General features: G+C 42.2%; 1 protein-coding gene across 1 annotated transcript; it reads left to right on the top strand.

Moving 5' to 3' along the window:
• The first annotated feature begins 461 nt into the window (after positions 1–461).
• AK4 (adenylate kinase 4) lies at positions 462–26565 on the top strand. Its single transcript, XM_033151884.1, has 6 exons — positions 462–668; positions 1499–1653; positions 19952–20071; positions 24136–24308; positions 24966–25084; positions 26373–26565. Exons 2-6 carry the CDS (start codon positions 1509–1511, stop codon positions 26485–26487), a joined length of 672 nt encoding a protein of 223 aa, XP_033007775.1. The 5' UTR covers positions 462–668; positions 1499–1508; the 3' UTR covers positions 26488–26565.

The following is a 26565-nucleotide window of genomic DNA, read 5'->3' as shown; positions in this document are numbered from 1 at the left end:
AACCCAAAATGATTACTTCTACCTCTAGACTACTCGCTGCTGATTAAAAACATTTCCTGCACGAGCTGTCCCGCCCGCCGTCCTTTATAACATTACGAAATAGCGCCTACGTATCAAATCCCCATTTTAAAAATCACACATTGCCCAGTTGCACCTACATTCCAGGGTATTCCTCTAGTCCTATAGCAAGGTGGGTGGAGAAGGGCGGGACACAGTCGACTTCCACTGGGCTGCTGGGATACGTAGTCCAGCCGAGCGGCAGAGGTTACAGAAGGGTAGGCTTTAAAAAATGCAGATCAGTACTACAAACCCCAAAGTTCTTTGCTTCCTACAGGGGGCGGAGTTCGCCTCGCTGTTGTCTACATACAACTGGCATTTCTTTGCTTTAATGATGTGCTGGGCTGGCTGCTGCCGCCGCCGCCGCCGCTTTCGCGGGCAGGATGAGTAATTGAGAGCAGCAGTTTGCATTCTCTTAAAGGCGCAGGCGGAGCAGCGGGACAGCAAGGGGGGTGGGTATTGCGAGCTTGTATTTTTTCAGTGGATGTCAGAATAGAGAGGTAACATGTGAAACAATCAGTTGAACATTTTAAAAACGCCATTTTGCGGGTTTATTTGCTTTCCTGGTGTTCCCTCGGCCCTCCTCTCTTTTATAACGCTCCTAAGAAGTGGTGAGTTGACTTTTCTTTCTCTTTACCCTAACAGGCTATTTTTGTTTAAATCTGGGCGTGTGTCAGTTTCCCCGACTATGATAAAAGAATGGACCGCGTTGCTTGCTTGCTTGCTTGCGTCTGCCCCCACCCTACCCCCTTCTCCGATCAGGCGTCAAAAGTTTTCTGGGAGTTTTCTAGGGGTCTCTAAGCCAAGTTAGTGTTTGGGCTCTCTCTCTTTTTGTAGCCTGCTGCTTTAGCGGACGGCAGGGCTGAATTTTCACTCGTAACGGCGCGAAGGGAGTTTCATTATTGATTTCTATGGAATCACTGCTGTCCCTTAAAAGGCGTTTGGGGAGACTCTGTCCACGTGCAAAAAGGCGAGGTGGGGAAGGGAGTGCACACGGGCATAGCTCTCGTTCAAACTTTTGCAATTGTGTGTTCTATATTGCTTTCTCTGTCTCTGCATTTATTTAACTGGCTCTGGGAGGAAGGGATTGGATTGGAAGTGAGAAACCATCATTCAGTTCTCCGTTCCCCACCCCTCGCGGGGAACATTCCTGCCTCGTCTCCGGAGGTGATGGGCGGGGAGGGAGAAAGTTTTGCTAGATCAACACGGTCGGAAACGACTGCTGTGGCGTTTGGTCCGGACTTGGAATGATTTGAAATCTGGGCTGTCCTCCCCCCCCCCCCGTACTGGGTGTGTGTGTGACACGGAAGCAAGGGCAGTTAGGAAGAGTAGGACGGGATCGTATGCAATTATCTGATAAGGCAGAGCGTTATGGGAGCCGCGCTCTGCTTTGCATGTTTTACTGGACGTCACGATTTTGACTCTCTGCATCTTCTCCTAGATTGGGCGCAATGGCCTCTAAGCTTCTGCGAGCAGTTGTCTTGGGTCCCCCGGGCTCCGGCAAAGGAACCGTGTGCGAGAGGATCGCCAAGAGCTTTGGCCTCCATCATCTTTCCAGTGGGCAGTTTTTAAGGGAGAACATCAGAGCAAACAGTGGTAAGTAGAGGCGGGGGAAAGTCCTCCTACTGCTTGAGATCTAGTACTGCTTTGCTGCATGCAAAAGATACATTCTGAACGGAGCAGATCAGTTGCAGCAGCTGTCTTCCAGCTCTTTTTGTGATTTGTTCAAAATGACGGTACACAGTTCATCTAGGAAAGGAACAGATTGGCATGTGTTTTCGGTGGGGGCGGTAGCGTGTATCATCGGAACCTGCACTTTGGAAACTACTTGGGAGGAGGAGGACTACAAGATTTAACGATGCAACTCCACCTCCATGCTGTCTTAGGGACTTGTGCAAAAACTGCAATATGAGTGCAGGGCAAAAATTAGAGGGAGAGAGGGAGAGAGGAGCCTTTTCACCAGTATTCTGAGAGCTGGTGGTGAAGTCCTCTGTTTAAACTAACCTGCCATCCTAGATCTACAGTATCCTGTCTCGCCCGAAGCAAGCCCTATATAACTTGGTGATGCATATTTCTGAATAGTCATGCAAACAATTACACTGTTAAGATTTCAACACCACCACTTTTATATGTAATTTCAGTTAGTAAGGCTGGAGATTGTGGACAAGGTGTTTGGATAGGTCAGGGTGACCACTTGTGTGTGCTTTGGACCCTTGTCCCTCTTGGCTGATTAGAAACTAGCAGGGAGGAAACAGTTGTTGGAGGAAACTGATTTTCTAGATTCATTTCAATCAGGGCTTAGACCCAGTTTTGGTGCAAAAACCAGGGGCGAAACAAGGCATTATTTCACCCAGGTCAAAGACGCACATTTGTGTATGCCAGAGGTTTTAAACCTTTTTGATCCCACAGCTCCCTTGATCAACTGCGTTCTTTCTGTGGCACTCCGTGAGGCTCAGAAGCCCAGTTATGTCACCCCTTTCCTGCAGAGCTGGCAGCCTCTCATGCTTTTTTGAACACACTCCCTTGTAGAGTGTTCCCTCAGCCTCCTCTCCTCTCTGCTCTCCTTGGGAGTCCTCTGGGCATCTGCTACTGCTGCCCCTGGTCTTTGAGCTGCCGTTGTCCCAAAGAGAGATGCCTCTTTACACTGCCTCACAGGGGCATTGGACTTGTCTGTCCATTCCCAACAGCAAGGGCCGGCAGACTGACTGGCTGGGCTCCCTCACCTGCTTGCTTGCTTGCTTGCTTGCATACTTAGAGGCTGCCTCAGCTCCTGGCCATCCCCAGAGGCACCCTTCACCTGCTGAACTTATAGCCAGGGCTGCTGCAACAAACAGCTGCACAAGCCTTTGGGAAGCAGAGGAAGAAGGGAAGAGAAGAGGGACAGAGGCTAATTGCCCACGGCACCCCTGACCACAGCACACTGGTTGAAAACCACTGGTGTACGTAACACAGGCTGGAAGCCTCATTGGCACCCCTCTGGAGGCTTCAGTCGGGGCAAAAATCCTGGCTAGCCCCCGCCCCGCCCCCCACGGCTCTGACAGAAACCACTTTGATTGCACTGTATGATGACCTCTGTCGGGGGAGAGAGAGGGCAAATATATTCCTGTTAATTCTCCTCAACCTCTCAGCTGTGGCGGACCTTGGGGGTCTCATATTTCAGCAATGCCCTGTGCAACTCCGAAATTTGGTGCTCGCCTTCCATTCAGAGTGCCCCTGAAGCTCTGCGCCCAGTGTGACTGTATCGGTCGCGTTCTCCTAAATCAGCCTCTGCTCTCAGTGGCTCTCAATATCATCAGCTGTGGTATCCTTCTGTTGCAGCTGTCTGAGGTGAGGTGGGTGGCATTGCTTTGTTGCGGTTCCTTTCCTCGGGTGGTCATTACCAGAGGCTGATGCTTGGGGAGTGTTCTTCAGTCCCGTGTAGTTTCCATGTAGGGTTATTCAGGGTTTGATTTTCTCCCCCATGCTGTTTTAACATTTACATGAACTGCTATGTGGGGTTATCCAGAGTTTTGGATTATGTTGTCAGAAATATGCTGATGACAAACATGCAGGTGTGGCAGTTGATATATGCTGATGACAAACATGCAGGTGTGGCAGTTGATATGTTGCCAAAAATATGCTCTTTGCAATCAGCTTTGTTAGGCTACAGATAGGCTCTTAAGCACATTGGCTACCAGTCACTTGTAGTTTTATGCATGTGCAGTCTTCTGATCCTGTGGTATAAATGTCAGCCTTTATTGCACATTTTTTACTTTGTTAGTCATATCTTACTCATTCCCCAACATTGCCATTTTATCAGTTTGTTAAAAATGTAACAAAGATGAGCCTTGTAAATGATGCATGTTACCAAGTGTTTTGATAAATGAAAATGTCACTTAGCTCCCTAAATGTGAAGTTTTTTATTTAGACTGTAGCATTTAGCAAGCATGCCACACAAGACAGAATATAGGATCAGATGCTGCCACCAACAGCTGGCTCCATTCCTGTGCCAAAACAATGACAGCCATCTGCTTCCAAAGGGAGACCCTGACTTGGTACTGGAAAACTTTTTTAAATAATCCATTTTTCCTTTAAAGAGCGTAGCAGACATTAACATCTTTAAATCTGGCAACCAGTTTATAACACTGATGCAGTTTTTGTTGTTCTTCCTTGCATTGCATAAGATCTTGTTTTGTAGGTGTTTGCTCCATTACAACTGCAGAAGGGAGTAGGAACAAGCTGCCTATCTAATCACTGCCTTGTACATGCGGCAGATTTGAAGCTGAAATTTGAACCCATAGCCAAAATGTCAGAATTGGCTTATTCTATATATTTGATGATAGAATTTGCCTCAAGTTCCCCAGGACTGAATTTTGGCATTTAATTATGTAGCTATTCTTCATTCTACTACTATATAATTATCCAGTGGAATCCATAATCAATAATGGTGCCTAAAAACCAACTATCAATTTGGTTTTGTGCTTATGTATTGCTGTATTACTTAGTCTCGTAACCTCTGAATGTGCAGTTATATGGCTTTTTGCAAAATTGTGAACAGATGCATGTAAGCCACATATTGTGCAATACTTACATTGCACATTTGCTTAATAATGGAGACGGAATGATAAGTATCAGTTCATCAATTGGGGCAAACTTCCCCCTCATTTATCATTCCTGTTAAAACCAGTGACACACCTACTTGTTTAGCATGGTCTCAGTCATGCCATGGATCTTGTCTGTTTCAAAGAAGCATGTGATTATATAACCTGATACTAACTACAGTCCTTGGAAACAAGTTGCACTAATTTCAGTGGAGTTCATTTCTGAGTAAATGGGTTTAGGCTTATAGCCTTTATGTTGAGCCTTCCTAAGTAGCAATTTTGACAGGCTTACCGAACCTAGTTGCAGCTGTTGAGTGCTCTGTTAACGTGCTGACATCCCAATTATTTAAATGGGACTTGGTATATCTAACTGCGGGTGGCGGGTTATTTCAGCCAGCGGAGTTTCTGTTGAACAGGTGGCTTTAAGCCCATTGTACTGAAGAAATTAGTTCAAAATATGTCTTAAGTGCTTCTTTAAATGCTGAAAGTTTTCTGTTCTCTTATGCATGAATTGTTATATTGTTGAAAGCAAAAAAGGGAAAATAATGAAGCTGTTTCACTTTATATTCAGGGTATCTTTGAGGAAATAAGCAGCAGCAAGCAGATACATTTTCTCATTTTTTCCCATCTTGTGAGGATGAGAAAATACAGTGCTTTCAACTATAGTGCAACTTTATTTTAATGTATTAATTTAATGATGAATGTAGCCTTTAAAATGCTGGATGGAAGTATTTCATGGTTTTTGATCCAGCAAATGCTTCCACTACAGGTAATGTAAAAGTGGGAAGGGTTGTGGCTCAGCAGGAGACAATCTGCTTTGCATGCAGAATCACAGAACTGTAGAGTTGGAAGGAACCCTGTTGATCATCTAGCTCAAATCCTGCAAGGCAGGAATATGCAGCTGTCCCATATGGGAATCAAACCTGCAACCTTGGTGTTATCAGCACCAAGCTCTAACCATCTGAGCTATCCAGGCCAAGTAATGAACTTCCCAGGTTCAATGTCTGCCATCCTGAAAACCCAGCAGAGATGCTGCTAGTTCAAGAGTTGGTTGGCAAAGTTTTTGTCACTTGGGCCGGTTCACGGTCTTGCAGACGTGGTGGGCCGGAGCGCACGCACACATGCACAAACGCTCCTTCCGGCGCTCCTTCTGGCACAGAGGAGGCGTGTGCAGGTTCCCATTGGCTGCAGGAGCTTCCTGCAGCCAATGGGAAGCTGGCCAGCATTGCAGAAGGTCGTCCCTGCTCTGCTCCGCATTGCTTTAGTTAGCACAGCGCACAGGAGCTGACCAGGCAGCGGGGGTCCGTGGGCCTTAGGTTGCCGACCCCTGTGCTAGATGATATTGACAATCCTGATCTAGGTGGACTCATGGATAATGCAACTTCTCCCCGCCTCCAATGCTTCTGTGTAAGAGGAGGGGAGGACATCTTATCCAAATCCCCCTGCACACCCAAAATTCTGTTCGAAAGGTTTAGGGCACTGTCCAGAAGAGTAGAGGAGGGAGCTGGAGGGGAAGGGGGAATTTGAAAAAACAGGCTCACCATTTCTTATGCTAGCTTTACTGGAACAAAAGCTATTTCACTAATGGAACAGCATCATTGGATTTCACCCACTATCTTCAAGTTCAGGACTGCATCTTGTCTCATTTATTGAAACAAATTGCTTCTCTGCTTCAGGAAGCAAATGTCTTCATGCCTTGTAATTATAACAAGACAAGAGGTTGCAGGGGGGGGGGGGGAGAGAGTGTGCTGCCTAGCTCTAGGGTTAGAAACCTGTGGACCTCCATATCTTGTTGGCTCCTATTGTCCTGGGTATTGGCCATGCAAGCTGGAGCTGATAGGAGCTGGCAGTTCAGCAACCTCTTGAAGGATTACAAGTTTTCCCACCCTAGCTTGGATGAATGTATTCTGATAGTGTCGTGAGGACAAAAATGTAGCATATTTGAAATTTTGAATGCTGATCATTCACTAGTGTCAGCATAGTCTGCTGTGCTCTCATTCAATAACAGCAATAGTGTTAGATCTGGTTTGCTTCAGCATCTACCCACTTAAGTGACTCCATAACCCAGCAACAGGGAAGTACTCCCATGGTTTAATTTACTGATTATATCCCCCTTTTCTTTTCCAAGCAAAGCCACAATAGGCAAACAACAAACAGAAAACAATTCAGCTTAGCACAAAATATCAGAATGGTTAATATAACAAAGTGCAGCATATATAAAACTAACTAAGGCTACATTCATGTCAAAACAATGACAAAAGAAATATATCCAGAAGAAATAATTCAATATCAAAGGCTCTACTTCTGGCCTTAATATTCCAACCCTATGTTCCCATATTTGGCTTCATGTGGGCTGCTTCTCCATGGGATAATCCCATACCAATACGTGATAGCTGGTATGTGCCTTGATTCTACAAAGAGAAACACAGATGTGTCTGGTATCAATTTGAATGTACTTTTTCCATTGCTCCATAGGCAGTTGTTTGAAAACTTGTTATACATGAAGAGTCAGCAAGATACTCTGGATAGTGTCCTACGTTTGCCACCAGAGCTCACTCAGTTCTACATATCATTTGGGCAATTAACAAATTACTGATAAAAAGAATTAACAATAATCTTAATTGCACAAACCTAAATTTCCAGGTATGCGCTTGAATTCCTTCCACCTGGAGGCATTCGGGCACCCTATTTGACGAGTTTCTGTGGGATGTTAATAAACCTTGAGTTGCAAGGGTTTTTTTTGAGTGAATGTCACCCCAGCTGTGTTTGGTGAAGATTTGAATGGAAAGATTATACTTGCATGGCCCTTGCACTCTTAAGTAGGGATAGAATACCACTGGAGTTGATTGCATCATTGGATACAGTATTAAAATTCAGCATGACAGGTGTGTATGTGTTTGTTAGCAAGAACAAAGCTTTTTTCTGATCTTTCTCTTACTCCATTGTTTCTGCATTACCCTCTGCAAATACAGTACCTGTGTCACTCTGTTATCATGTCCTTCTAAGCTAGTTGGGTAAATATTGGACAAATAGTAATTTGGTATCTGAATGAAATGTGTTGTTCTTATTGGTTACCTAGGAGATGCAATGTTAGATAGGAGAACTTAAGTAATTTAATGTTATGTTCCTCTGAAGGAGAAAGTGACAGATTTATTTATTTATTTTTAAAGCAGGGCGTTAGTGTAAACACACTGAAACTCTCAAACTGGGGCAGGAAATAAAACATTGCAGGACGAAGGGTGTTATGGTGCAAGGATAATCCTTCTTGGGTGAAGGAACTCAGTGACCTAGAAAAAGAATTTGGTTTGTTTTTTTAATGAAAAGACTTAATTATATAGTTTTCCTTTTTTGTGGTTCTTGGGAGATGGGGGATTGAATGCAAGGCCGGATCCCAAACTCAACTGTTAGGATTTGGATATTTATAAATCTCTTTCACTATTGGATGAGAGCAATATTGCGAATTGAAGTGGCCTCCTTCTGGTCCAGGTAAAGCTCTGTTACACACATATGGCAGCAAACCACTCACGCAGGTTAAATTCTTGCTCCTATTCTCAACTATACCACTAGGCAAGAAGAATTATTGACTTCAGTTTATTATGGGCTTGCTGAAGCCATGTCTTCTTCTAATGGCAAACCCTGTCTAAAGGTTGTACTGCTGCTTTCCATCGGGGAAAACCACTCTTTAGTGCTCAGTCGGAGCAAACAGCAGTTCAGCATTTTCCCAGATTGCCATTTATTCCCAGGCAGGTTTTCTTTTGGAAAGTAGTAGATCAAGCAGAAAACTGCTCAGACCTGTGTTTTCTAGACCCGGCACAAGTGGCAGTGTGGATGAACCCTAAGGCTAGACAACTAGTTGCAAGAGACTGGTCTTCACTCTTTACCAAAGGATAACTGAAATTATTATGAATTTTAGTACTTGGGTAGTACATGGCTAATCAAATAACAAAGTTAAGGGTCACCTTGATCATTTTTTTATGATCAAAAGGCACAATCCTTATGATGTTTACCTTCTCCTAAGCCTCACTTCTCCCACCCTCTGATTTGTCGGTGACTCTCCTATATCCATGGCTGTAGCCAAGGTGGGGGACAGGGGGGAAACGCCACCCTAAATTAAGTAAAAAGTATTCCACTAACTGAGGTCCTGCCCCTCCTAACATAAACCCTGCCCCCTAACATAAATCCTGGCTACACCCATGCCTACATTCTGATCTGTCCGATAATTTGTTGGGGAGGCACAAGCAAGACTGCTGCTGCTACAGCTTTCATCTCTTTGAGGCAATTTAATCAAAGGAGGGCTTCCCCCCTCATGGATAAGGTCCATAGCTTTGTAAAGTGTGTCTGTGGGTTTTTCATAAGTCAAAATCCTCTAGTTCCTTATGGAGATCAAATTGTTTCACGTGAATTTTCTGGATGAGAAATTGGGATTTCATTTTATATTGTACCTGTGTCTTCAGCATTTGTTTTAGGGGTTGCTACCATGTAAATATGCAGTGCTGCTCTGCATCATGTCACAGAGATGTGGAACAACAAATGACCAAGCAACGCTTGTTATTCAGACTTCTAGGCATATTCCAAAAGCAATACCTTTCCCCTCTGCTCTTTTGTATCACTGCTAAATTCACTCATGACTTCTTGCCAGCCCATATAGGTTTATCATAATCTGACATGCTTTCAAGTCTTTTACGATAAACAGTAACAGTTTATTAAACAAGAAACATAATCTGAGTGTGGAATCCTTGTTAATTATGGGGATCTTACCAAATCCAGGAGACTGCAATTTAAACCAATTATAGGTTTTAAAATAACAATTCACCCAATGTAACAAATGAAAATTCTCTATAAAACTAATCCTTAAGTATTTTATTGGACTTTCCATCTGCTTTATTTTATACTTAATGGTTGTTTTCTGTTTGGATGTTTATTTGTTATCTTCAAATTTGTTTGGTTTTTTAAATGCCCATGACATTTTGTCTTTTTCTTCCCCAACCCAAATTCCCATTTAGTTCTGAGCCTTCAGGAAATATCTCCAATAAAATGGAATGCAAAATACCATGATAAAAGCAAAGGGTTTTCCCTTTGTCTTGCTAAAGTTCATATTGCTTCAGAACAGTACTGAGGATTGTTATCATGGCTTTTGGGTATTGAAAGAAGCTGGTCTTAATAGATGAACTCTAATCAACTTGGTGCATAATTTACTGTGGTTAGTGTAGGATTAACTACAGCAAATATGCATGCTTCCTCATTAATGAAAGCCTTGTGCTAAATTAAAGAAAAACTAGAGGTTTTGTTTTGAGGATTTTGGCCTTGATCACAATGGATAGAGTGCATTTGGCAAGTGAAAGAAGAGGAGGAGGAGTTTGGATTTGATATCCTGCTTTATTACTACCTGAAGGCGTCTCAAAGTGGCTAACATTCTCCTTTCCCTTCCTCCCCCACAACAAACTCTCTGTGAGGTGAGTGGGGCTGAGAGACTTCAAAGAAGTGTGACTAGCCCAAGGTCACCCAGCAGCTTCATGTGGAGGAGCGGAGACGTGAACCCGGTTCACCAGATTACGAGTCTACCACTCTTAACCACTACACCACACTGGCTCCCTCACTACACCACATACCTTACACACATACAGTGAACCACATGCAGCGGTACTAATCATTGTAGTGACTGCAAAGACCCCCCTGTATGTGTAAATGTATGTGCAGTGGACTCAAACCACTGCATGTTCAGATCCTCTGCTTTTCCAAGCTTCCCAATAGTACAGAGAAGAGCTTTCTGTATATACAGATCTTCTCAATGAACACACATTCATTGGAGGTGGGACCTTGCCACCCCAGTGCAGTCCACCTGCAAAAATATTCATTAGAAGTGCTTAAGACGGCTTAAAGGGGCTCAAGACTGGCTATATTGCACTATTGATTTAATAGGGATTTGGGAAAGTTGCATGAATTAAAGTATAATGCAAGAATTCCGTGGGATTAGAACTAGCTTCAGTGACCAAAAGAAGAGCACTGCGGTTAAGCCAGGAGGACCATTTGCCAATCTCATTGGAATACTTGCAGGGCAGGCCGTTCACATGTTTGAGTTAGGCGGCAAGGAAAGAGTCACTCATGCTATAAGAATAATTTCCTAGTGTGGACTAATCTTTTACTACATCTTAATCACTCCATAGGGCATGCTTTTAAGCATGTTTGAAGAATAGTAAAGGATTTGGCTGCTTCCATTCTTCCAAAGAGTATTCCAACTGTGGATGTAATTCTGATACGTATTAATGTTTGAGAATGTCAAAGATGAATTGGAATAAAAATATGATTTATAATATAAAATCCCTCAGATTGTTTCAGCAGGAGGCCAGTTAAAGTGAGCTGTACCGTGAAGTTCTATGTACAAGTATATGGAAGTGACACTTTTTAGGTTGAATTAGGTTTGCTTTTAGAATGGAAGGTGTGCCTCCACATTTTTAGGGCAATTTTACACATGGGAATAGGCTGTTGTCCAATGTACACTTACTTGAGAGTTGATCCATTGGACTCACGGGAATTTCTAAGGACACATTCATAGAATTTGGCTGTGGAACCTGTTGGTGAAAACAGAAAATAAAACAAAAGTGCCATCTTATTAATGCCTACTCAAGAAAACTGTTATAGGATTGCTAGATGCTACTTATGTTAAAAGGGTTATTCTTTATTCCACAATAATAAAGGTATATAGAATGTTCCTTTACTCAGCATCACTCTGTACATGCTTGAGTTCATTAGTAACCAAGAGCAAATGTTAATTGCTTTTCTTATTAAATGCAAGTAAAACAAACATGCTAAATTAGATCATACTCTAGGGCACCAAAAATTTTTACCATGAAAACTGAAAATATTCTAATACAAGTTTACCCACAGCAAATTTCCCTGTGGGTAATTACCCTAATTTGCATAGATTTCTTTTTCCTGGAAAAAGAGTCAATTATTTTCTGACTTTCAAATATCAGAACACTGGTTTTTCACAAGCACCATAAGTGATTTCTGCTAGTTATCTCAATTTAAGATTTATTGGGCTTTTCTAGCCAAAAAATGTGGGTTGGCCTCGTAAGCGCCAGCATGCCTTGGTAAGGCCAAGGACTGTATATTCATATTGAGGCATATTCTGAGAATATGAAGCTTTGGTTCAAGGCCTTGTGGGTTGGGAGCAGAGAGATCTCTCTCCCCACCAATTTTATATAATGTAACTTTTGACATATGTGGCTTTTCACTTTATGATGAAATTGGTTATGATAATTAAAACATCTTTCACCAATTCCATGTTCACATTGCTAGGCCTATCAACTGGCAGGGCCTAGGCCCTGTTCAACCTTTGTGCCTGAATGATGTACTTGGAAGCAGGGAGGACAGTTCATATTCCATCTTCCTGTTACTATTCAAGCCATGGATGGGGCTCTTCTATGTCTGGTCTTGCTAGCATGAAGTGTCTCTTGCCATCTGACTTTGAAAAGCAGCTAAGGGAAAATTTGCTTCCTCCACCTCTTGCAGCTCCTAGGATAGGCATTTGTCATCCCTCTCATAGAAATGGAATGCTTTCCATTGTGATACTATTGGCCAGTGGTGAAAAGGAGCAGGTGCCTTTTAATTACAGTGGTACCTCAGGTTACATACACTTCAGGTTACAGACTCCGCTAACCCAGAAATAACGCTTCAGGTTAAGAACTTTGGTTCAGGATAAGAACAGAAATTGTGCTCTGGCGGTGCAGCGGCAGTGGGAGGCCCCATTAGCTAAAGTGGTGCTTCAGGTTAAGAACAGGTTCAGGTTCAGAATGGACCTCCAGAACGAGTTAAGTTCTTAACCTGAGGTACCACTGTATAATATTAGGTGTAGGGTAATTTGTGACTCCATCTTTATTGTTATTCATTCACAGTTCTGGGGACGTGTTTGTGAAGGTAGCACTTTGATGCTGTACTTGAGCAGACAGATCTTACTCTCACCCCAGATAAAAACACTGAGGTTTTGAAAACAAGCCTGAGTCTGTGAATGAATTGCCGCAGAAACCAACTCACACTAACAACTGTGTTGGGGAGTGGCTCTTCCTAGCAACAGTGCATTCTCAAGCATTTAGCAAAGTTGTTAAAACAAAAAAAGCAATTGGGAAGATGTTATTACAGGTCATGTGCAACGGTTGGTTTCATAACTTGTGTTTTTCTAGTTCTCTTAGAGCATTAGCCAAGGTTGCAGTGAGGAGTGGAAAGAATGTCGATGTGTCTGTATACAAAAATCTCTTCAGTGAAAATCAAAATTGATCTTCACTGACACTATGTGTGCACACAAATCTCCCCATCTGATCTAAACTACCAGTAGCTTTAGTAAAATACCTTGCTTTAACCAGTGACTCATCTTCTTTACAGTAAAATGAATGAGCTCACTTTTCAACATAAGGTTGATTATCTGGAATATGCTGTGTATCAGAGTAGGGAAATGCAAAAAAAATCCATTAAGTATTGTAAAAAGCATTCCTAGCAATGAAGATGTTAATTAACAGTTTTTAAACTTTGGTATACCATTAATGCTAATGATTTGTAGATCTTCTTTCTCCATTTGCTTGGGACAGTTACTTGCCCCTTCTGAAGGACTTTGTGTTAAGTTCCATATTAAAATGGGTACCTTCCTATATCCCAGTTTGTGGTGATTTCTAGCTGACTCTGCCACAGATCTGTCTTGAAACTTCTCAGAATTGTCTTGAATATTATTGGTGCTTGCTGATTTGGGGCTGAAATTAATTTTGCTTCTTTGTTTAGAAATACTTCATCAAAAATTGATTATGGTTCACAATAATACAGCAGTTTAAAATAAAGCTTCAATTGGACCATAACACCCAGATGTGGTAGGGAGTTACTGAAAAGGTGACTGGGAAGGAGACGGAATGAAGAGTGTTTGATACAGATTAGGTGTCTGCCTACTAGAGAGAGAGTGTTTGCAGTAGTGCTGCCTGTTTGTCAAAAGCCCTTCTTGGGGGGGGGTCACTTGGTGTCTACATTGTGATCTTTTGGGCACCAGGTCTCAAATATTTAGCGTTTTTAAAGATAATTTGCACTATGGTTGTTCCCTGTCACTGGTTTTACTTTGGAATTTTTATTTTATTTTTATTGGCTTTTGGTTCTATGTTTGTTTTGTATACTCATGGGCAGTGGTAGGGGGATCTTTTTCAGCCCAAAGGCTGCATCCCCTCATGGGTAACTTTCTGAGGGGTGCATGCCAGAGGTCAATGGAGCTAGCAATGTGACTATCATATTTGTATAGTTGGCTACAATTCCCATCATGCAAAAGTCTCAGTCTCTCAGTCTCTCTCTCTCTCTCTCTCTCTCTCTCTCTCTCTCTCTCTCACACACACACACACACACACACACACACATTTTCTATTCTTCTTCCAAGCAAGCAAGAGGTATTAAAATAGTTCAAGGACATGTTCTATGCAGGGAAAAGTACTTGAAGGGAAACTTGAAGGGGGGCTGTATTCAGCCCCAAGGCTCAACACTCAGCTCTTTGACTTTAAACTGCTCAAATAACTTGTTATTGGGTGGAATATAAATAGTGTAAGTAAATATTCCTAATAAACAAAAGTGCCTGATGCAACTACTGATGGCCAGAGCCATCCTTTAAAACAGTAAGTCCATCCAGTGTGAGAGAAAATGTAATTCAAAGATGTAATATAACACAGGTGTTTTATTTGAATTCCTAACTACTGTGCTGAGTTTCAGTGGTAACCAAGTTATGGAATACCCATCCCAGTTTTCGATGGTTTGCAGGGTTGGTGTCCCCCCCCTAAAAAAAACCAAACTTTTTTCCCCCTAGACAGGAGCTTTAGTTGTGCCATAATTAATAATTTACAACAGCTTAGTATAAAGAATAGTGTTTTGTATGAGAGCCAAACACTAGTTAAACAGCAGTCTTTTATGAAATGCTTCCAAGTGCCTGCCATTCGTTACAAGGTTTATGCTGCATTCACTTTAGTCATAAGTGGATCTGTTTTATCCCCTAGAGTTCTTTTATACCAGGGACATCCATGGGACTTGTCTGTCCATTCCCAACAGCAAGGGCTGGCAGACTTGTAGTACATGCATGTGCCAACCATGGAAACCATGGAATCCCCCAGATTCCATAAGTCACTGGGCAGTATCCAACTATATAACTGTGCAAATAGAATTATTTTTGCTTGAGCAATGGGAACCCCCTTCTCCTCCCACCATGTGTCCCCTGCACCACATCCAAATGTTCTTCAGAGCAGATTAGGGGAGCACGAGGAGAGAAGGGAAAACATCCCATGGTGCAAGCTGAAGTCCTTCTGTTCATGTAAGGAGTTGTTCAATGTTATAGCTCTGCCTGTATAGATCATCCTAATTGTCCCTCTATCCCTGCAGTCAGTCCAAACATTACCAGGAGATGATTGGTCTAGGGCAACATGGTAACTATCACCATAACTATTAACCAGCTGTCCAGTTGAAGAAGAAAAAATACAGGGTATGGCCTGCCTCGTATAATGAACCAACAATGTTTTGAGACAACCCCATGCCCATCAATGTTAGTCATGAAGTACCAAGCCAATCCATTCAAGGCAATTTTGGTTGTTTATTGAAATCTCCCAGAACCAGCATCCTGGGATTATCCAACAGTACCCCAGAAACCACCTCCACCAGCTCAGTGAGGAAGACTTCTGAGCAATGTAGTAGTGGAGGCTACACCAGCAGAATCCCTGCTTTGTATCTCTGGTGCCACATTGCATGTATGTATACTGCATACTGACAGCCATGCCATATACCATAGATGTGATAGCAAGCATGCATATCACCTGGAACAATGTTTTAGGGTGGAGTTGGTAAATGTGTTCTGTGTGTATTAATTAGGCCATGATACTCTCTTCTGTTATTTTGACTTTTGCTATGATGAATAGTAATTAGAACTGACAGCTGGTGCAGGCAAACAAATCTCAGAGCTAGCCTTACAAATATTTCCCCCTATTAACCCTGTAGGAAGGCAGGCCTCTGCCACACATTCCTGTTACAAGACCTATGATCTCCTGTCCCATCCATCTTTATTTTGAACTGCTTCCCTGTCAGAGAAGACTTACAAGCCATGGTATTTGGTTTTTCTGTCTAGTATATTGTATCTGTTGTCTCTGGAATCAAAGATTCATTTAGCTAACAATGCAGACTGCTGAAGAGAGTTTGTTCTAGCTTTTCTTGCAGAAACTATTGTGAAGAAATCAAAAAGCTTTTGTTGTGTCATATACTAATAAAAGTATATTTAGGGAAAGGGTAGTATTGCTCCCTTTCACCTAGTAAATGAGTTGCAGACTTTTCCACTGCATTCTTGAGTTAATATGTAAAGGTACTGGTCAACTGAGAGCATTGTTTAGGAACTTGGTAAGGAAGGTAAAGGAAGTTTGAATGGGTGAAAGGTTACTCAATCTTTAGGTATCTTAATATGCTGTATATATTGTTTAGTAAGTTGTAACATATATGTAATGTAATGGCTAAATTATCACCAGATAAAAGATGACTTAATATTATTTTGTAGTACTGGGGGATAAATGTGCCTTGTAAAAAATAAAAAAAGAAACTTAATATTTTTATAGAATAAAGTTCTCTGTATAAATTAATAACATTTATCTATATTATCTTAAGTCTCTGTCATCTTATACTTGTCTCTGTGTTAGCCTTCCCTAAAGAGAAAATCCAGTCAGGCAAGCTGAAGATGATTTATTTAAAGCATTCTCACCTCACTTGTTAACTGAAGCCTCAGAATGGCTTACAATAATCTGTAGTGAGACAGTTCCTGCCCTCAGGTTTATAATCTGAAAAACATTGTGCACAGGCAAAGGGAGTAAAGAAGAGAAGAGCAAGCTCACACACCAGTTCTTTAAAAAGTCTGTTCCTTTAACGGCCAACTGGGATGGAAACAGTTCAGGTAGCCTGATGGAATGGCTGCTGGTAGGTGATAGTTGACTGAAGGCCAAAGGAAGTTGGGTCTTCTAGCAGGAGTGATGGAAAAATTGTGCTTCTCTACTCTTCATCAGCTCTTAGCAGAGGCAACAGACCTGGGATAGTTTGGTCAGTAGAGCATGAGACTCTTAATCTCAGGGTTGTGCGTGCAAGCCCTGTGTTAGGCAAAATATTCCTGCATTACAAGGGGTTGGACTAGATGACCCTTATTGGTTCCTTAAACCTCTACAGTGGTACCTCTAGTTACGAACTTAATTCATTCCGGAGGTCCGTTCTGAACCTGAAACTGTTCTTAACTAGAAGCGTGCTTTCGCTAATGGGGCCTCTTGCTGCCGCTTCACCGCCGGCACACTATTTCCATCCTCATCCTGGGGCAAAGTTCTCAACTTGAGGTAACTCTTCCAGGTTATCCGAGTTTGTAACTTGAAGCGTTTGTAACCTGAGGCATTTGTAACTCAGGTACCACTGTACAGTTCTATGAGTCTTTGATCATACGCCTGTAACCTCTACGGTTTTTTTGGGGGGGGTGTTTTCAGCCCAAGGGCCGCACCCCTTCCTGAACAACCTTCTGAGGGGCACATGCCAGTGGTGAGTAGGGCCTGAGGCAAAAGTGGAAAGTGCAACGTATGTAAATTCTACCTTTGTTCAGTAGTTTCCACACATCTATCCTCTATCCAGGCAAGCCAAAGGCATCATCAGAGCTGAATGACACATTCCAGTAAGGCAAAAGTGTGTTTGTGTGTGTGGGGGGGGGGGTGTTGAAGCAGGACTAGTAAGGGGTGTGGTCTGTGGGTAGGAATGGCAATGCCCATCTGTTGGTTTTGTTCCCCTTGTCCGGGCTCTAATCCTATTTTACCAGCTGTCTGGCTGCTGTTGTTCCTGTTCTGACAGGCAGGTGGGTTGATTTCATGCTTGTTTTAGGTCTTCTATAAACCAAGATAACCTGCTTTTGTGGAAAGTACATTTTATCCTGTTTTGAATAATACAGTTCAATTAAAAGCAATGCTTGTGATGTCACCTCATACGCTATCAAAAAACAACTTTAAAAATGCATTCTATGTACAGTACTCTCAAGGATCTAGAACACTATTCTAAATGTTACTTTAGTAACATTCAGATACGAATAGCTTACTGAAAAGCTATTCGGAGTGTTAATAGCTACAGTATTTTGCATCATTTACAAAAAGCAGGGGTAAAGTGTAAGGTGTTTTGTTTGTTTGCTGGGGGAGTATTTATTGAGTGCTCATTTAACTTCCTTTTCAGTGTTTTGAACTCTTTCGAGCTTAGGGCTTATTTCTGTTCAGAGCAAAAATGAAATGTTCATGTTGTTACATGCCCAAGCTATTGAATGCCTGGAAATATTAACTGCTTGGTTTACTCTGTCAGTAAGTTGCTTTGCCAGATAAGTTGTCTGTCATGCATTGTTTCCTTTTACCTTTTCTCTCTCTCCCCCTCCCCAGTTACATCTCTGAAGCTTCTAATCTGATTCTTCCTTACATGGCAAATTATTCATAGCATGGAGAATACAGGGAGAGTGTTTTTATCCCTTTCTCATAACACTAGAAATCGTGGGCATCCAGTTAAGCTTAATGTTAGGCTATTTAGAATGATTCAAGCAGCAGATAATTAAACTATGGAACTCTATGCCACAGAAGGCAGCAATGGCCACCAGCCAGGACTCTGGACTAGATGTAATTTGTATTTGAGATCTCATGCTCTGGCACCGGGGGTGGGAAGCAGGCGGGGGCGGGGCTGATGCACGTTTTGGGGGGCGGGGCGTGCTGCCCACAGAGGCATGGTGTGTGTTCTGGGGCGGGGCGCGGCGCACGTTCTGGGGGCATGTCGCACAGCATGGGGGGGCAGCCGAAATGGAACCCTACCAGGATCACGCTGCCCGGGGCACCCCGCCCTTCCTACGCCCCGCCCTTCCTACGCCAGTCTTATGTGAAACCCTGAATAGAGTAAGCCCCATTTATAGGCAGTGGGATTTACTTCTGAGTAAACATGCAGTGGGTTGTACTCAAAACATAGCTAGGTATGTTAATAAGCAAATGAATTATCAGGTGATAAAGTGTGGGATTGTAGGTCTGACTCTGCAGGAAGTCATCAAGATAACTAAATCAATTAGCAACTTAAATACAGGGGATATGGCTCTAAATGTTGGATCCCCATTTGCCTCCACTGTTCCCAGCCCTCTTAGATCTATGTTTCTCCCCACTGGTTTTTACTTTCCTCAGTTATCTTTATTTAAACTCACCACTTCTTCCACCTCTGATTTCCTTAGCTGTTGCGTTTTGGCCTGATGCCTAATCTGCCCTTCTTGAGGTCTGTGGCCCCTCTTCCATGGCTCCCTGCTTTTTCTTGCTGGACCAGGAGTGGTTAACCTGTGGCCCTCCAGATGCTGTTGGACTCCGTCTTCCATCAGCCCCAGGCAGCATGACCAATGGTCAGGTATGATGGAACTTGTAGTCCAATAACACCTGGAAAGGCCTCAGATTAGCTACCCCTGTCCTACGCTTTGAACTTGGCTCTGACCCGTGCTTCCTTTGTATTGTCTTTCCACAGCAATTTCTGCATTATCTGACTTTATGCTCATTTGCTCAAGAGTATATTGCAGCAATATCTCTAATACCACCCCTCCCCATGTCAATGCAAGTAATTCCCTTATGGCTGCAGATATAGCTATAGCTATATAGATTGAGCATGGGAGAATTTCCATCCTTAAGGCTTCAGAACTGGTCTTTGGCTTGCCAGATGCAAGATGGCTAAGCTGACATACATGGAAACTTAATGATTCATCTTAGCCTGGCAGATAATGCTGGGAGTTGGAATTATGCTAATGAGATGAGAGGTATAATGCTTCCCTGTTTAGGGAAGTTTTTAAGGATTGATGTTTTTATTATGTTTTTAGATATGCTGTTGCTGTAACCTACCCAGAGTGGCTGGGGAAACCCAGCCAGATGGGTGGGGTACAAATAATAAAATTATTTATTTATTTATTAGTGGTGTCAAAAGGCACGGAACACTGAATACCCAGCCAGTCTTCGCATGGCTTTCTCTGTAGTTCTCTAGGGCATGGGGAGATATTGGGGGGGCATTGCTTTGGGGTAGACAGTAATGGAGGTTTCAAACATAGCCTGTTTCTTTCTCTTGCTTTCTCTCCCGCTCCCCCAGGCATTCTGTTTTGTACCTCTTTCTTCTGAGTTAGTGAAGCAGTTCAAGAGGAGGGAATATTTCATTCAGAATATGTCCAGAACACACACACACACACACACACACACACACACACATATATATTAGCAGAACAATAACAAGTTTTTGTTTCTTCTTTTGTTCCTGAACAGATATTGGCATACTAGCAAAGCAGTATCTTGAGAAAGGCCTTTTGGTGCCAGATCATGTATTCACACGAGTAATGATAACAGAACTGGAAAAAATGCAGACCCAGCCTTGGTTACTTGATGGTAAGTGACCCCCCTTTTTTTTCTTTAAACATTTCAAGTGCTAGTAAAAACCATTTTGCAATTCCCTCCTTCTACAGGCATTTATTTATTTATTTATTTTAATATTTATTATACTTTTTACTAATAACATACAAAAAACATAACTACACTAATAACATACATAACAAACATAACAAAAACAACAACTTACACATTTCTTAAAACTAATATTACTTCCTCACATCATAATGGGACTTCCTCCTGTCTCCTCCTCCTGCGTCCCTTGTAAATATCTCTACAGGCTCTTTTAAATTTGATTTAAATAACATGCTATTTGTGGGAAAGTAATGTAACATGAAAACAGCCTTTCCAGTATTTTTAGCAACTGGTGGTGTAATGGGGAGGTAAGTGAGAACACCCTGAGAGCTTCTAAGGACAGAGGATTCATAGTTAAACCTTTGGCAACTATGATTCCACACATGGAAACTAAGGGATGAAAATATCTGGGTTTCTTTCACAATGGTGCATTTAGTGAGAAATTAAAAGGTGACCACAGCCCAAGCCACCTTGGATTTCTCTTGGGGCACCTCAGTACAGTTATGTACTTGCCTGAATTATCTTCAAGTACTAATATGGACTACTCTGCTCCTAACATCCCAACACATTCGATTTCATTTTGCCTCAAATGTTCATTTGGTGAAGGAATCGGGAGGTTACTGATGATGCCTGCAACTGGCTATTATTGGTTTCCGCGTCGGCACACAATTATGTTCAAGAAAGAAAATGGCCGCTTTCCCCTCAATACCTGAAAAAGGTGAAAAGACTGGCCTACTCTTTTAGGAAAAAGAATTATGATAATACTGTGGGAGATACATGATATTAAGCAGGGGGTATTATCTTTTCCTAAGGTCATCAATGTGATGCCCACAGGGACCAGTGTGCCCACCAGCAGGTGCCTACAAAACATAATACTGTTGTAAATATCCCTTTCAAAATCCAGAGTGTGTGGATGTTCAAGGCTTTTTGCTTTCCCTGTTCATTGTCTGTTTGCTTGGCTTACCCTACGCTAATCACATAGCCTTGAACATGTCAATGTGTCATTGGATGCCACAATTGGACACCCACCATCCCATATGTTCTGAACAGAGGAGAGGTACGAAGAGCTGTTCCTAGCAGTTCTTGTTGAAGATGGTATCTTTTCCTGCATTGATGGGGTATGCCCACAGCACTTTGTGGTCCTGTCTCTTTTTCTGCTATTTAGTGCTATGCCATGCCCTCATGGCAGCTATTTGGTGAGTGGTGCCCACTGACCCCAAAAGGTTGGCAATCCCTGCTATATTCATATCCTGTGTTAGACTGTCTCTCAACTTCTGCTGCTATGGCCAATGAATGCAAAAGCACTAGGAACTTATATTTTCTAATATATAAGTTGGAAATTTTATTGCTGTTTAATGAGTGATATCCAATGTAGCCTGAGGGGGGTGTCTACTTGTGAGGTGGGAGGGTGTCTTCTTCCTCCACTGCCCCACCTGCAGGATCCTGCTCAGGTTTGGCCAGGCTTATGTTTGACAACGCAGTCCTTCTGGTAACTAGGCCCCAAGCCATCTAGAAGTTCAAAGACAAGTGCCAACATGTTGAATTGTGCACTGAAAGCAGTAGTAGTGCTCTGTCTGTTGCTTCAGCATGGTCTTGACCTTCTGAAATGAAATTCTGCAGTGGTTGAAAAACACATGCTTTAGCTTTGCCATCCTTCCCAGTGAAAAATGACACATAGGAGTCTTGCTACCCTCCAGTGCTTGGGGATATGACTAAGCTGTGAGGCTCCTGGATCGGTCTTCTGTTGCATGAAACAGTGTGCTCTCTTTGTGTGTCTGAAGTGCAGCAAGTAGCAACTGGTAGGTGGGAAGGAAGGCATAGAGCCAAGATAAATTGCTAATAGCAACATCATCTGAGTGCTATGAACAATTGCTAGCCATGCCTCATTTATGCTAATTTGCATCCTGATTTTTTTTTAATAGATGCTTCATCCAAAAATCATTTTCTTTTTAAAAAAGCAAGTTACTTTGCATTCAGGAAACTTGAGTTTATGACAAATTACTATGGGAAGAATTGATTATATGGATTTCTGAACCCAGCCTCCATACTAAAGCAGGAAGAAAGAGGTCAAAAATAGAACAAATACTATTTTGGGGGGAGGGGTGGAATGGTAGTATTTGCCCATGCATACTTGAATTTAACTTATTGTAAATAATAATAAAAATTCTGCAACACCATCTCTAAGACATTACTGAGTAAGGTGTAAAGGTAAAGGACCCCTGGACGGTTCAGTCCAGTCAAAGGTGACTATGGGGTGTGGCGTTCATCTCGCTTCAGGTCGAGGGAGCCAGCATTTGTCCACAGACAGCTTTCCAGGTCTTGTGGCTAGCATTACTAAACCACTACTGGTACATGGAACACCGTGATGGAAGCCAGAGCTCATGGAAACGCAGTTTACCTTCCTGCAGCAGTGGTACCTATTTATCTACTTGCACTGGTATGCTTTCCAGCTGGTAGGTTGGCAGGAGCTAGGACAGAGCAATGGGAGCTCAACCTGTTGCACGGATTCGAACCACCAACCCTTCCGATCGTAAGCCCAAGAAGCTCAGTGGTTTAGAACTTTAGACCACAGAGCCGCACTGGACAGAGAGACAATGAGACTTCCAGCCAAGTTGGCAGATCAGATGAGAAAGACTCTTTTATGCCCAGGGACTTATTTACTAACATTTACTATTTGCAGAGCAATAAAGGCTTTCTGCCTTGAAATGCAGCTGTTACTTGGACTTAACCAACTTTCTCCAACCTGATGCTCTCCAGATGTTTCCACCAGCCACAACAGTATGGATCAGGGATGATAGTAGTTGCAGTTCAAGGCATCCTGGGGGAACCAGGTTGGGGAAAGCTGGTGCAAAGTGTGCATTAATTAGAGATGGTATAAGGCGTATACATCTGATATAAAAGTGAAGGAGCTCTATCTAAGTTGCTTATACTTCAGAGAAAGCTCTGAGCAGGAATCTAGCCACAAATTATGCACTATTTTGCTCACTATAACATTATGATTTATTCAGTAGTTGTCTCCTTTTTTATTGACCAAGTTCCAGATCTATATCCCTATAATATTAAAGAGGTGGCTTGCATGAGACTTAAACAGCCACTTGCTTGAATAAATGTGTCCTTGCTGAAATACTGCAGTATTCAGAAAGAGAAATAAGTTGTTGCGGGTTCTGAAATGTTCCTGTTCATCTGCATAAAGAAACCAGTGTGGGTTGAGAGCTCCAGGAACTAATGCACATGGCTTGCAGTACTGTAAAAGATCGTGTTGTTTCCTAACGAAATACATGAAGTAAATCTTTAACACTCCCATCCCCTCTTACAGTGATTCTCACTGTTGCAAAGAACATGTGTAGATCTAGTCAAGACTGCCAGTACAAGAAGATAGCATTGTGTATTTATAAAAGGAGAAAAACCCATTTGTTCTGTTAACTCAGTGCTTCTATTCAGTGTGAGGTAAACCCTGTGGTGGAAAGCAAAGCAAAAGACCACTCAGGGGCTGTTGGACAGTCTGAATTGGGGGAAAATATGGTTATCAACCAGGCCCTGAGTAATAGGAAGCTGCCTTCTACTGAGCTGGACCATTGGTCCATCTAGCTTAGTATGGTGTTACACTGACTAAATAATAACATAAATAAATAAATAATATTTGTACCCTACCCATCTGACTGTGTTGCCCCAGCCACTCTGGGCAGCTTCCAGCATATACAAAAACATAATGAAACATCAAACATAAAATACCTTCCTGTACAGGTTTGGCAGCAAAAGCTCAGGTAGTAATTAAAGTAGCTTAATACTAGCATATTATGTTGAGTGGGGCAGCAGTCAGAACAATCCCTGATGTGATTGCTCCTATAGCCTATTGCACTTGAGATCCTGATACTGTTTCAAGTCTGTAGTCACAACGCAAGTGGGGGTGGATAGGTAGGTGATGAATTCAAAACTCAAGGCAAACTCTTGAAACAGGTTATTAATTTTTGTTCTCTTTTTGCACATAGGTTTTCCAAGGACACTGGGTCAAGCTGAAGCACTTGACACAATATGTGAACTGGATCTAGTGATAAGCTTGAACATCCCATTTGAGTCCCTAAAAGACCGCCTAAGTGCTCGTTGGATTCACCCAGCGAGTGGGAGAGTCTATAATATGGAATTCAACCCACCTCAAGTACATGTAAGATGACTAGTCCTGCTCAAACAATGTGACTTGGCAAGAGAAACCATAGACTGTTCATCCACCAGTAAAAATGTGAATTATCTTAATAGTTGTCAGTGTGTTGCCATTGGGTTTTGATGTCTTTGTTCAAGGGAACTCTCCAATGCACTGCTTCTCAGGCACACAAATAATTCCTTCCATGCACCATTTTGAAACAGGAAGGTCAGGTGAGTTCCATCTGTGCTTGCCAAATGGTAAAGGGAAGCAACCATTTATGTGTATGAGAAGCAGTACATAGGAGATTTTCCATGGCAGAAGACAATAGAACACAGTGGGAACATGGAAATTCATTGAGAACTATATTGTAATACTGGGTGCTACTTAACACTATTAGCATTTTTGTGAACTCACCAATTGGCTTGGCCTGTGTTCCCATTTTTTCCATATTGGGTGTGGCTCTTTTGGGTGAGGGCTGTGTATATTTTGGCATACCAGTAGCACAGGTGTCCGTCTGAAGTGTTTGGCTATATTGTTCCCCTAGTTCCTTGCCACAACCAAGGCTGTGAAGATAGGCCAAAATTTGATACATATTTTGCCTGAATGTTAATTTTATTTTTAGTGCAGCATAATCATATCCCTTGGTAATACTAACATGTTGATTTGTCTTGTTAACAGGGGGTTGATGACGTTACTGGTGAGCCATTAATCCAACGGGAAGATGATAAACCTGAAGCTGTTGCTGCTAGGCTTAGAAAATACAAAGATGCTGCAAAGCCTGTAATGGAATTGTACAAGTGAGTTGGAAGCCCAAGCTCCATCTAAGACTAAATTTAATTGTTACAGAGATATGGTGTATGTGCCATGGCATGGCAGTAGAATTTTCATATTATTTCATGAAAATTTTGCTGCCATAATCATGGCACATACATTTCTGGAAGCAGTTTTGTTGGCCAACTTAATATGCTCTAAACTCTATTAATTATTAGTACCGGTACATTATATTTTGGAACTTTGGCTAATGAAATCATAGCTGGGCATCTAGATTTAAAGTTTGCAATGAGATATCTTGTCTCCATATCATTTAGGAAACCAAACTCTTTGGTTTGGGAAGGTGATCACCTTTCCAAAATAAAATGTAAAAAGCACTTTAAAGAGAGTGCAAGCTTTGGAACTTTGAGCATGCATGAGTGGCTTTATACACACACACACACACACACACACACACACAACCTTATGTTAGAAAATAGTTATGTGTACACAGAACATATGCACAAGGGTTACCACGTGTTGGTGAAGCCTATGGATCTCCTTGTGCGGATTCTATTCTCGGAGAGAACCAAGTGTGATGGAAAGTGGAAGTACAGGTATTGTGCGTCCACACATATATTTTTTGCACCCTGTTCTAATCTGCAAAGCCACTCCAGAGGTTTAGATAACAGCGTCTTCTACCACTGTGCCTTTTAAAAAATCCCAACACACAAGGCCCTTCCATGTGGGGGAAAACATGCCATTTATATAAAAGTCCTTCATGTAGATGCATTTCTCTTTTATTCTCTTGGTGCCTGTGGCTTGTGGAATATTTCACACATTGCCTTCCTTGGTCACAAGTACAAATACAAGTATACACACTAAAAAGGGAATATGAATATGAATATGATGACTCTGTCATCACCTATAATAAAGTGCAAGTGTCTCTGCGTCCAGTCCCTGTCTCCGTGGGATTGCACTACTGTGCATGTGCCCCACAGACAGCCGTTGGGACTTGGAGCGCAGAGACGCTCTGCGCGTGTTCCTGATGTTGCTAGAGCAACAGGGACGCTATGCGCAGAGCTGGCTATGTCGTGCGGCTCTCACGTTGTTAGGAAAAAACACGAGATAAGCAAGAGCCGCTCAGTCAGCTCTACGCATGTCCCCGACGTTGCTAGGGCAACAGTTTGACCACATATGTTCTAGCGCCCATGAATTTAACAGGGTTAATGTACTAGTAAGATAATAATTGCATCGTAACTATACTTGCAATACCAGGGTTGGTTTGTCTGTACAGATTCTTCATTTACATTTTTTTATATTTCTTTATTTTAGAAACAGAGGGATCCTACATTCATTCTCTGGGACAGAGACCAACAAAATATGGCCTTATGTGTACTCTCTGGTGTCCAGTAAAATTCCTCCACTCCAGGCCAAAGAAGCAAACTAAGCATTTCCAAACAAGCAAGAGTTAGTATAACCAGAGTTGATTTTCTATTAAGTTTGTGGTGTGCTGTATCTGATATAT

The sequence above is a fragment of the Lacerta agilis genome, chromosome 6 (genome assembly GCF_009819535.1).
Source record: "Lacerta agilis isolate rLacAgi1 chromosome 6, rLacAgi1.pri, whole genome shotgun sequence".
NCBI lineage: Eukaryota > Metazoa > Chordata > Lepidosauria > Squamata > Lacertidae > Lacerta > Lacerta agilis.
Note: the sequence above shows the minus strand (reverse complement) of the source record. Positions and strands in the feature narration are given on the sequence as shown.